The sequence below is a fragment of the Polypterus senegalus genome, chromosome 6 (assembly GCF_016835505.1).
Source record: "Polypterus senegalus isolate Bchr_013 chromosome 6, ASM1683550v1, whole genome shotgun sequence".
Taxonomy (NCBI): Eukaryota; Metazoa; Chordata; class Cladistia; order Polypteriformes; family Polypteridae; genus Polypterus; species Polypterus senegalus.
In genome coordinates, this window is record NC_053159.1 from 69520275 (window position 1) to 69534016 (window position 13742).

The window sequence follows — 13742 nt, forward strand, 5'->3', positions numbered from 1 at the left end:
ATGGGGGAAAATATATGAATTTCAGCGAATACCAAGTGGAGGCAAAGGAAAAACATACTATTTGTTCAAATAAACCGTGGTATAATCAACAAAGGGAAGTTGATCGAGTGACATAGCGTGTTGGAGAAACTTGAAAGCTCACGTTCACAAAATCGCACAGTGCCGGAAAAAAAAAATAAGTCACATATCAAAGTCGCAGTGAAAAGGCGAGTTGTAGCCCACTGTCTGAGTGTCATATGAAAGCTTATTAGGGTACAGAGAAAAAAAAAAGGCACACAATGGGGAAAAAGCACGAAATGTCAACTTCAATCTCGACATTTCCACTTTAATCACGTAGTTTATTTTGTTATTAAAGTAGAACATCATAAACTTCATCTTAAAATCATTTAATTAACCAGTTTCTCAAATCACATCGTAATTAAAGTAGCATGTTAAATGCTTTGTTTTGTATTTGATCTTCTATGTGCTCTACGTGTGTGAATCACTACTTGCTTCTTAAACCGGCTCTCTTCCTCCAACTGGACACAGAATCCATTACATTCGTGATATTACAGCTCTCTGAATAACTTAAATACTGAGATGTATGATGATAGGAGTTAAAGCACGTTATTAAACATGAGTTTCACGGCGCAGTGATTGTGTGCGACCTTCGATGAAATCATTTATTGCAGCAGCACTCAGGGGTGGCTCTAGGCTTGTGGTGGCACTGGGCAGAGAAAGAATCGGTGGCCCCATCGCCCGCCAATGTCAGTAAGGTAGCTTATGCACAGTGGATGGTCACATCCATTGCAGACACTGCATAGCTGCCTCGTGCTCATGACACAAGCATTTAACTTTTGCCGAAATTTGTCGCTGCGTTTTTAGCTCTGTTTTATATTCAGTATATATTGGCGTAGCCGCCACTGCAGTCCTTCCTTTTCTTTCCCCAAATACCCAATTACCACACAATCAGCTCTGTAATAGAAGTTAAGCCATCTGTAAGCTTAGAGTGCCGATTCTTCAAAACATTTAAGGAACATTGAAATATCTTCGTAGTACATGTTTAATTATTCTATCCTTTACGACACTCCCAGTTAAGAAAATGAAGTTAAAGTTTTATCTGTATAATATAATAAAACATATTTTGCTGCATTTCACCTTAAAAATAATATGGTCATCATATGTAAATACGCGCTTTATAAAGTGGCGCAGGTTGTGCGATATTATAACTGTAGTGCAAGTTTACAGTGGGGTGATTGTACTTATAAGTACAAACAGTTCTACAAGAAGCAACTGATTGAGTACGTTTATAGTTCTTGGGATGAAACTGTTTCTGAACCGCGAGGTCAGTACAGGAAAGGCTTTGAAACGTTTTGCCGTGGCTGAGACAGCGTGTCCTTGAAGCTGTATACCGATAATTCTCTTTCCGATCAGCTGCTGCTGTGGTTAACACTCAGATACAGTGATATAAATACTCCGAGTGGTGCAGTGAGAGTAATATGGAAAAAGATGATCCGCTGTGGCAACTCCTAACGGGAGGAGCTGAAAGAAGAAGAAGAAGAAGAAGAAGAAGAAGAAGGTGCAGTGAAAGTAACGACGCTAAAGCAGTTATGGTATTTGGAATACTATGGCTATTCCCTGGACCATTATATTGTTACAAGTTAATTACAATCAGATGCGTTACACTAATAAACATTATGCGGTTAGTTTCAGTGTATTTATAAAGCCACGTCAGGAAAATAAGGTGTAACCACACAGGAACAGTAGCATTGCTTTGATGCTGGGTGCCGCCAGTCTGCAAAACCGAGTGGAGAACTTGCGTACGATAAGGTATGAGGTACCGTGGAAAACTGCGTGGCTTTACGCCAAGTGTAGGTTTTATACATCGCGATTTAAACGTGGAAAAGTTCTTACGTAACATTTGTGTGCGTACGCACCGTTTATACATGAGGCCCCAGGCCTTCTGGAAGAATGTGCTATGGACAGATGATCAAAAAAGCATGGTGGTGGAAATGCTATGGTTTCGGGTTGATTTGCTGCCTCTGGGCTTGGGCAGATTGTAGTCATCATGCTAACTAGGGATTCTGCATCATATTAGCAGCAAACTAAAACAATGGAATGTTTATGAAAATGGTAATGTATAGTTACAATTTACTTGAACTAAAAATATAAAACAATAAAAGAGGAAATGTGTGTTTGCAAAAGTTTGAATACCTACTAAGTCAGTACTTAGCAACACCACTTCTGGCAAAATTCACAGGTTGGAAAGAATTTTTGTAGACAGCTATGAATCTATGAAATCTTTTTTGAAAAAATTCCCCATTCTTCCTTGCAGATTGCTTTCAGCTGTTAGATATTCTTGAGTTGTCTTGTTTATACAGCATGTCTAATGATGTTCAAGTCTGGGGATGTGAGGGCCATTCCAAAAATGTGACCTTCTGTTTTGTGAGGTACAGTAAATTCTCAATTATCCATCAGTCTCTGTTAACAATCAGGATCAAAAAAAAAAACAAAAACATACACACCAGTGACTATCAATTACTGTACTACTACTACTACTATCCTATGGTATTGCTGTCAGCTGTGCACACTGGAACAACTCTCCCTTCTGCTAGAATGTAGAGTTCTTCCCCAGCACTATGTGTCAGTCCACATTTTGAAATCACAGTGTCAGATATGTACCTTCAGCCAATAGCATTTCGTAGCTTTTCTCTTTTATTATAATGAATTTATATTGTTATGGCAGATAAACAAAAGTGTATGATGCTGAAATGGTCACAAAAAAATGAAATTATTAAATTTTTACAAAATGGCAAACATGCTTCAAATATTTCTGCAATTTATGGTTTAGGAAGAACAATGGTGTTATGGTATATGAAATCTGTACATTTTGGTTTCCATTATATTTTGTTTGAGACAAGACAACAGATGAACTAAGACAAATCAAAGCAGGTTTTCTTCCCTTACACCTTACTTTTATAACAGTTGTTCATAAATTAGTGCTAATTTGGTTTACAGCCTGGGAAAGGAAGCCTGAGCTGATACCTCAGGCTATTGATTACTTTATGGATGGACATCTGGGACAACAATTGGGTTTACAGCCTGGGAAAGGAAAACTGAGGCAATATCAAAGAACTTCAGCCAGCCAATCAGGTGCATGTGTTGTGAAGCCAAGGCATGACATTTCATAATAAATATGGATTGGTTTAAGACAGAAGAGAAGCAAAGAGAAGGAGAAGAAGAAAGTACAGAAGGAGAAGAAGAGGAACGGACGAAGACGGCACTGGTCGTCAGAAAGGGATCATGAATATTGACTGCTAAATCAAACGCCTCCCTAGGACATTCATCCTTGTCATCTCTACCTTTTTTCGTAAGCTTTTTCTAAAGACTATATATATTCAGACTTTCCTATCAGTACCTATTCTCTAGTATTCTTTGTTCCACTGGTATTATTATTATTCTTGTAATAAATACCATGCTGCTTTTAACTTTCTATGCTTTGTCTTAATGTCTAGAGTGATTGAAGTAATAAGTTAGATTTCTTTGAGCACCTGGTGACAGCCGGATTTTTGCCATTATATCTGTGCTGCGAGGTTTATAAGGCTGAGAGTGAGGGCGCTGCTCAATAGAAGGGACAGTACGAGAAGAAGAAGGTATTCTTGGCAGATAAATGGCCTACATAGTCAAGAGTGCGGAGTCTTTGTATGTTTAAATGTATTCCTGTAGACCAAAAGTAATATTTAGGTCTGAGATATCATTAAAACATTGTAAGTTGTTTGTCCCGATAATAAGTAAGTCTCTTGAAGTGCTGAGTGACAGGCTGTTATTCCTATAGCACTTGTGTGGTTTAAAGTGCTAAGTGTTAATCAGCATGTGTGTGTGATTCATGGGGCACTGTTGTGGATAGGGTCTGTGTATATGCGTATAGCTATGTATGTGTGTGTTCATCTTAAAGTGCAACAGTAGACCAACCCGATAACGAACTTGACGAGAACATTTACCCTTGAGAAAACAGGTAAAGGGAAAGTAGAGGGAAATACCGCGATAATACAAATGGTGAACCATATAAAGCATGATGCTGCCAAAACTCAAAAACATGTTGAAAATGGAAACCACTGACGTTAATGTTAATATATTAATGTTAATGTCCTACTGTATTGTAATTTTCTTTTTAAATTCTGTTATATTATGCTTTGTTAATATATTGTGACATGCAGGCAGCTTGTGATGTGTTGCTGGGGAGCAGAAAGTGTGTGATGAATGCTGTAAGTAATGGGACTGGGTGAAGGGCACGTCTGTTATAAGATAAGTGACAGTAGAAGTTAGGAGAAAAAGGAAGGTGCAGTGGAAGGACGTTTTTTGAGTACAGAGTCAGGAGACAATAAGCAGGAGTGTTTGTAGTATAGAGAAAAAAGGAATGTGAGTGATAGGAGATAAACTAATTGGTGGGGAAAGCTTTATTTTATTGTTTTGGAGGTGTGCTCTATAACCCAGATAACGTGGTTATAAGGCAGGCCACTGTTTGTTACAGAACGAAGCCTCCATGTAAAATGTATACAACTCTAGTACCTCTGAGTTGTCTTTCCTTATTACGCTGGTCGTTACAATATTATATGAATAATTTTGTTAATATTATATTATACTGTATTTTGTTTTGTAAATAAATATGACTATTTGCTAATCTACAGTATATAATTTTTAAACTAGCTGTTCTGTTATCCGTCTGTTTTCTTATTCATCACAGCCTCGGTCCCAACCCCTGATGGATAATCAAGGTTTTACTATACTTCAAAGTAGATTTCAATGTGTGTTTTGGATCACTGTTTTGTTTTAAAAGCCATCCTTTTTTGAGCTTCATTTTCCTGACTGTGTGATGTGCCTAGTGCCTGAGGCTTAGGGCTACCTGAGGTAACACCTATCTTGAAGGGAGCCAGTGACGGTCCTGGCCTGTTATTGTATGACACTTCATAGGCCCAATCCCCTTTATACTATTTTATGAACTTTTGAAAAACAATACCTTGCTCTTTGCTTTCCTGCACAGTATACATGCTGCTCTGTCAGTTTTCTTGGTCATCCAGACCTTAACTACCATGGTTCCTCTTAACTGCCATTTCTCAAATTAGTTTAAGTTTCAGATCTGGAGTCAGTTGGTTAGAAGAGCACATGGTTATTGAGTGTTGCACAATGTTTGAAGAGTCAAAGAATTTATCTGGCTCTGGAACTGTCAAAATAAGACAATTCCTAAAGACAATTATTGACCACACTAGCGCCTAATGAGCTAAGCCAGACTATACCTAAAGAGCTCTGAGACAAAAATGCCAATAATGATTATTATTTTTTTTTTTTTACATTTTTCAGTTCATATACAGTGCATCCAGAAAGTATTCACAACGCATCACTTTTTCCACATTTTGTTATGTTACAGCCTTATTCCAAAATGGATTAAATTCATTTTTTTCCTCAGAATTCTACACACAACACCCCATAATGACAATGTTAAAAAAGTTTACTTGAGGTTTTTGCAAATTTATTAAAAATAAAAAAACTGAGAAATCACACGTATATAAGTATTCACAGCCTTTGCTCAATACTTTGTCGATGCACCTTTGGCAGCAATTACAGCCTCAAGTCTTTTTGAATATGATGCCACAAACTTGGCACAACTATCCTTGGCCAGTTTCGCCCATTCCTTTTTGCAGCACCTCTCAAGCTCCATCAGGTTGGATGGGAAGCATCGGTGCACAGCCATTTTAAGATCTCTCCAGAGATGATCAATCGGATTCAAGTCTGGGCTCTGGCTGGGCCACTCAAGGACATTCACAGAGTTGTCCTGAAGCCACTCCTTTGATATCTTGGCTGTGTGCTTAGGGTCGTTGTCCTGCTGAAAGCTGAACCGTTGCCCCAGTCTGAGGTCAAGAGCGCTCTGGAGCAGGTTTTCATCCAGGATGTTGCTGTACATTGCTGCAGTCATCTTTCCCTTTATCCTGACTAGTCTCCCAGTTCCTGCTGCTGGAAAACTTCCCCACAGCATGACGCTGCCACCACCATGTTTCACTGTAGGGATGGTATTGGCCTGGTGATGAGCGGTGCCTGTTTTCCTCCAAACATGACGCCTGGCATTCACACCAAACAGTTCAATCTTTGTCTCATCAGACCACAGAATTTTGTTTCTCGTGGTCTGAGAGTCCTTCAGGTGCCTTTTGGCAAACTCCAGGTGGGCTGCCATGTGCCTTTTACTAAGGAGTGGCTTCCGTCTGGCCACTCTACCATACAGGCCTGATTGGTGGATTGCTGCAGAGATGGCTGTCCTTCTGGATGGTTCTTCTCTCTCCACAGAGGACCTCTGAAGCTCTGACAGAGTGACCATTGGGTTCTTGGTCAGCTCCCTGACTAAGGCCCTTCTCCCCCGATCGCTCAGTTTAGGTGGCCGACCAGCTCTAGGAAAAGACCTGGTGGTTTTGAACTTCCTCCACTTACGGATGATGGAGGCCACTGTGCTCATTGGGACCTTCAAAGCAGCAGAAATTTTTCTGTAACCTTCCCCAGATTTGTGCCTCGAGACAATCCTGTCCCGGAGGTCTACAGACAATTCCTTTGACTTCATGCTTGGTTTGTGCTCTGACATGAACTATCAACTGTGAGACTTTATATAGACAGGTGTGTGCCTTTCCAAATCATGTCCAATCAACTGAATTTACCACAGGTGGACGCCAATTAAGTTGCAGAAACATCTCAAGGATGATCAGGGGAAACGGATGCACCTGAGCTCAATTTTGAGCTTCATGGCAAAGGCTGTGAATACTTATGTACATGTGCTTTCTCAATTTTTTTTATTTTTAATAAATTTGCAAAAACCTCAAGTAAACTTTTTTTACGTTGTCATTATGGGGTGTTGTGTGTAGAATTCCGAGGAAAAAAATGAATTTAATCCATTTTGGAATAAGGCTGTAACATAACAAAATGTGGAAAAAGTGATGCGCTGTGAATACTTTCTGGATGCACTGTAAATCATAACTGTACAATAAAATTTTCATTCAATTGTCAAGGTCTTAGTTTTTTGCTGTTAAAATTGTATATATTTTTTCACTTTAAATTAGGCATGAGACAAAATTTTGTTGTATCAAATTTTGTGACACAAAATACTGCATTACCGAACAAGGCCTTGCATCAACAGAAATGAACAATACAGGCAAACAAAAACATCTTTCGCCAAGGGCAGAGAATTTAAAACTCTGATTGAAAAATAAGTACTTAGGCATAAAATGCCAACTGACTGCACCCTGTGTACTGTATATAATGATGTATACATAAAAGTGGTCAGCACACAATATCACTGTATGTGAATGTGGGCTGGGACTGAATGTTAGTGTTTTGCAATTTAGTGAGTTGCTTCCTTGGATGAGTGCGGTCAATCGCATCATTGTTTCATAAATGCATCATCGCATTCACAGGTTTGTTTTCAATTCAATCAAACTCTATTAGGACCACCAAAGCAAAACCTTATAATTATATTGGAAAGGTTGTCATGATATACTTAAATGCTACTAACACCAACAAGCTACAGTTACAGCACCTCTCACGAGCTGTAGATGTCAGATTGAGTCCTTGAGAAATTGTTTAACATATGTTTGATAGTGATTCAGAAATAAGGGTAGATTACAACAAAGGGTAATAATAGCACAGTGGATCTTGCATTGCCCTCAACAGCAGTCCTCTAGCATAGTGGAGACAGAAATCACCTAAATTCCGAGTGCTAGTGTTTCTTATCAAATCATGCGTCTGTCCCTGGTCTGTGCCCTTTGATTATTTTAAAATGCAGGGGATACAGTGTTGTGGTCTCGGGTTCATACAGGGTGTTTACATTCTCTTTTTCTTTTAAAAGAAATTTCACATTATTATTTCTTCACGGACAGACTCAGGACCCCACAGCCTACAGATCAGTAAAGCATTCAACCAGGAAAAAAAAAAAAAGAACAGGCATTGTTGAAGAAAAGTTTAATGTTAACACAGAAAACAAAAGGATAAATTTATTTATCCAGATTTATAAAGTAATCATTTTCACATGTGCAAATTATTCTTAATTGTATGTATTTATGAACATGTTATTGCAATGCAAATATTTTATGTTAATATTTAAGATTATTTTATTATTTTAATAAGAAAAAGCTTATATAAACTTGTATTAAAACTTGTTTATTTGTGCACTGATTGGAATTTATTATGCAGTGTTTTGATGAATGTCTAAAGCAACACTATAATAAGTTAACACTATAACATCAGTAATGGTGCATAAAGATGGACTGTCGCACACCTGCTTTATTTCTTGCATTTTACACTGAGCTGTGACATGTGGTATGAATTATCAGTCAGAGACAACTGTAGTTCATTTAAATGCTCAACAATACATTGATAATAAGCCTTTCATTGTATGTGGCTCAAAATAGGTGACATATTTGACAAAGGCAGATTCACTCAGCTGTGACGTTTTGCTCACCTCAGCCTTTGTGTGCAAATTGCATTTTTTACTAATGAAAGAGAGTAGACAACATGGTAACTTATAATTCATTGGGAAAACATCATCCTTGGTTATGTAAAAATACCATTATTGCTTTTGATTAATGTTTGGGTTTATTGCAATGTACACAAAGGGCTCTAGACAAAAAATTAACTTAAATGAGACAGTGATTCCTAAAAGAAAAAAATTAAGAGCTAATAGCTTTGATTTTAAGTGCCAAAAAAACAAATCTATATGTATAAAATTCTTTTCGCGTTTTAAATGGAAAAGGCGTATGACCATGCAAAACGCAAATTACGTATGACCACAGAACATATTATAATACAGGAACTAATCACTTCGTTTGTGGACGCCATTTTTATATCATCTTTATGAATTGCTATTATTTGTGTGAGAGTTATTTTACTGATATTGAAAAGAAGTAAACACAAACACGCCGATCTATCCCATAGAAGTGCGCCCCACATCACCCTCTCCCAGCCCACCTCTCTGGACTCCAGTGCTGAGCCGTCTGCCGCCAAGCGCGTTTTATTTATTCGTCCAAGTGACTGTCACGGAAACTGCCACATTCTAACTTTTTTTTAATTCGCAGTACTTGATAGTAGAAGAGATGAAGAAAACAGCTTTGCGTCTTTTATACTTTTACTAAGCCAAGCTGTAGAAGACCACCTTCAGTGGCGAGGGGTCGTGACAACAAGGTGGACGCTGGAAGGCATGGAATGTCCGGCTGCTCTTTTTTATTTTATAAATACTACATTTTATTTTTTTCCCTTGCACTCAGTGAGTGAAGCCACTGGGTAATCAGCTACTATACAGAATATTAATCTTTCAGTCTCTTACTTTTCTAACCTTTATGTACAGTATGTGGGTCTAATTCTTTTCATTTTTTGCAATGCATTATTCCTTTCTACTTTTGTGTCTTTCTTGATGATTTGGGTAATTGAATGTCATAATAACTTTCACACTATGTACAGTCATTAACAGCAGTGCATTATATTCAGGCATATAATGTCACTGAATGTCAGTTTTAGAGGGCCATCCAGTGTAATTTAGTCTTCTTTTCACCTTGTTTGAAGTGAGCCACAAACCTTTTAAAATAACATTTCTAAGATTTTTAGCTGTCTAGTGTTGATTTTGTAAGCAGCACACAGGGGGCTTTACTCCAGCTGGGGAAATAAGTGTGTCCCTTTCAGTGGATAAGACAAAGGGGAACAGTGAAGAAAAAAGTGCTAACAGATTCTTATAAAATAGTTTTAGCTCAATGTTAGCTGTCCAGTGTTCATTTTGTACACAGATGAGCATTTCAACGATCGCTCATTGAAAAACTGATGTACGCATCCAAAAAATGATTAAATGATAATCAACTATCACTTGTATACATGGAAGTCTTTGTTATATCATCAAGAAAAGGAAAGCAAGTATGAAAAGAGAAAGTATTGCATATTCTATAAAGATATTATAAAATGGCCTGGACACATTTGTTGGTACTCCTAGAAAAGATAAAAAATAATTGGATTTCTAGAAAAGATAAAAAATAATTGGATTTCAGTAATTTTTCAAACTAGTGGTTTTCTTTAATTAATATCATATATCTCTAATCATGCAATCAGTCATTCCATCTATTTAAATGGAGAAAACACTAAACATGGACAAGAGTAAGCAAAGGAGAGGGTTGCCTGAGGAGATTAGACAGAAAAGTATAGACAAGAATGTTGAATGCAAAGGTAATAAGACTTCAAAAGGTAATCTTCAAAAGCTTGACGTTTCTGTGGCAACAGCAGCAAATATTATTAAGTTATGGTCCATGGGGCTGTAGCTATACTCCCTAGACATGGCCACAATGGGAAAATGGACCCCAGAATAGGAAGAAGGACAGTGAGAATGATAAACAAAAATCCAAGGACAACTTCCAAAGAGATAAAAGATGAACTCCAAGGTCCATTAGTGTCTGATTGCATCATTCTATCACTTTTTGATTGACAATGGGGTCAATGGAAGAAGACCCAGGAGGACTCCAATATTGAAAGAAAAACAAAAAAGGTCAGACTAGAATTTACTAAAATGCATTTTGACAAAGGAGAGTTTTTCTGGAAGAATGTAGTTTGGGCAGATGAGACAAAACTGGGGCTTTTTTAGAGAGGGAAAAATGAAACTTTCAAAGAAAAGAACACCAACATATCTACTGCGAAACATGGAGGAGGTTGGTTGTTTTTGGGTTAGTTTGCTGCGTCTGGTACAGTGTGCTTTGAGTCTATGCAGGAAGCGTCAGAAAGCTCTGTCTCAGTCGGAGTTCATGGATCCTCCAACTGGATACTTATCCAAAACACACAGCTAATAGCACCCAAGAATTTCTAAGAACAAAACAGAGAACTATTTTGAAATGGCCTTATATGAGCCCTGATTTGAATCCCATTGAATATATATGGAAAGAACTGAAACATCTGGAGAAGGCATCCTTTAAACCTCACACAGAGTGTTTTGCTCAGGAAGAGTGAGCCAGACTGCCTGTTGACAGAAGAAGTCTCATTGACAGCTACAGGAACCACTTGCTTGCAATAAAAATTTAGGTGAAGGGTCCAATCATTTTTGTCCATGCCATTTTAATTTGTGTTATTATTTGAAATATTCTGTTGAATCAAAACTCTAAATCAAAGTCTGTCTGTTAAATAATTAATAAGCAATGATGAGTGCCAATTAATTTTGTCAGTCTCAAGTTATTTCAAAGACAACTGTGGTTTCTTCTTTTTTCATGGAGGGGTACCAACAAATTTATCCACCATCTGTAATAAAGCTGAAGTTTGAGGTTACAAAAAAAAATGCATTACAGTGCATGGCCCTTTAATATGAATAAGAAAAAGAAAGAAAAAAACATTATTACACAAGACATGCTTACCTCCTTTTTCTGTTTTAGCAACATTGCCTGCTGCCCCCGCCTTGCATATTGAGCTTTATATGGAGCCAACTGAATAAGCAATAAATCAAAAGAGATAAAAACATCTTTTAGTAACAATACTTCGGAGAGATTAACACTTTGTAACCTGGAAGCATTATAAGCAATTGAAGCATGCAACAGATACTGCTTACATTTAAGGCATATATTATGTATGTAATATTGTGTCAAAATAAATTAACATTAAAAAATTCAAAATAGTTAATATTACAGTGTTACTGGGGGCATTACTTCTTCATGCATTAATAGGTATCAAATGTGCATAGTAAGGCAATCACTGAAATCTGCCAAGATCTTCAAAAATAAATTTGAGTTGTCACTTTTTCACTCTGGAGCAACCGTAATATCAGTTCCAATGTCTTGTTTATCCATTCTTCTAGCAATTAAGCACTTGCTTTATACAAGACAAGTCTGTGTTAACATGAGACTCATGCTAACTTGTACTCTAAAGGCTGGGTTTATTTTTAAATTTTTTTTTTGTTCTTTATTTCACCTTATACAATTTTTTGTATTAGGAATTTGTTAGTTTTCACATACCCCTTGGGGTCAGAGCGCAGGGTCAGCCATTGTACAGCGCCCCTGGAGCAATTGAAGGTTAAGAGCCTTGCTCAAGGGCCCAGCAGAGTAGGATCTCTTTTGGCAGTGACGGGGATTTGAACTGGCAGCCTTCGGGATACCAGCACAGATCCTTAGCCTCAGAGCCATCCCTCCGAGTTCACACTTAAAGAGACAAGACGCTAGCGCTTGTGGACGCCACTGCTACACAAGCATTTTACTGTTTATACTTGTGTGACTACTTTATGTAAATCTGGAAGATTACACCAGATGGCAGTGCGAGATATCATCAAGGTGAAAACAGGGTTGGCATTGCTGTGTTGTGAATTGCCTGAAACACCTATTAAATTCGAGGGCACCTTGCCACAATATATCTGGAAAGGATTAATGATTAAATCCATCAATCCAGGGATTCGCCCATTCTAGCAAGCATCAGGCGCGAGACAGAAACAATCCCTGGACTGGACATCAGCATAGGTGAACACAAGCACTCACATACAGTTGTGCTTGAAAGTTTGTGAACCCTTTAGAATTTTCTATATTTCTGCATAAATACAGTATGACCTAAAACATCATCAGATTTTCACTCAAGTCCTAAATGTAGATAAAGCAAAACCAGTTAAACAAATGAGACAAAAATATTATACTTGGTCATTTATTTATTAAGGAAAATGATCGAATATTACATATTTGTGAGTGGCAAAAGTATGTGAACCTCTAGGATTAGCAGTTAGTTTGAAGGTGAAATTAGAATCGGGTGTTTTCAATCAATGGGATGACAATCAGGTGTGTTATTTAAAGAACAGGGATTTATCCTGTTATTAACACTGGCTCCCAGTGTTTTATAGAATTCATTTTAAAGTTTTGGTACATACTTTCAGAGCTTTGCATGGACAGGCCCCTGAGTACCTAATCAGCCTGCCCCAACGCCATACAGCTTGCCGGACTCTAAGATCTGGGCAACAGGGCCTTCTCGTTGTCCCACACACTTGGCTAAAAACCCGTGGGGATCGTGCCTTTCAGTCTGTGGCACCAAAACTATGGAATAAATGGCCTGGCTTGTGGTCTGCATGGAGTCGAGTCTGTTGATTCTTTTAAAAAACAACTAAAAACATTTCTTTTTAAACAAGCTTCTAATCAGTGCTGAATAGTTCCAGTTTGTTTATTTATTGTTTTTGTTTATGTTTAATGTTAACTGTTTGTATTTGTTCTGTATTTGCTGTTCAGTGCTCTGTGACCTTTTGTCTGTGAAGGGCACTATATAAATAAACTACTACTACTACTACTACTACTACTACTGTTGTCCCCACATTATTTAATTATTAACAGAATGCATTATATAAAGTAACGATTTATCTGTAAAATGTAATATACATAGTTTAATAAATTTCATCATGAAAGTGATATCAAGTATAAATCTAAGGATTCTAAATTTGTAGAGAGCTGGAATATCATAATGTGTAATGCTGTCAATGCAGGAGGAAGCCCCAGAAGAACGTAGCGATTTACAACTCGGTCGGTTTTAAGATGACATTTACGACCGTCTATGTCATTGATAAAATAAACTGCGAGATTAAAGTGGACATTGAGATTTAAGCCGAAACTTTCACTTTACTCACAAAATACACCTTTTCACTGTGTCCCTAACTTTTTTTTCTCCATTGCTCAAATACACCGCCATATATTCTGATGTTGTTGTGAAGGTGAAAAAAAGACGGCACAGAAAATGTATCGTGTCATTAC

General features: G+C 37.6%; 1 protein-coding gene across 4 annotated transcripts in view; it reads right to left on the minus strand.

The window, feature by feature from the left end:
• The window catches only part of LOC120531142 (centrosome-associated protein CEP250-like), a 328524-nt gene that overhangs the window by 281335 nt on the left and 33447 nt on the right, over nucleotides 1-13742 (minus strand). For 3 of the 4 annotated variants that reach the window (XM_039756280.1, XM_039756279.1, XM_039756281.1), the window contains one exon: nucleotides 11388-11456. In XM_039756280.1, coding sequence (XP_039612214.1) covers nucleotides 11388-11456 — 69 coding nt within the window. Of the gene's footprint in view, nucleotides 1-11387; nucleotides 11457-13742 lie in introns of those variants that run through there. The other variant, XM_039756282.1, reaches the window with a different exon arrangement.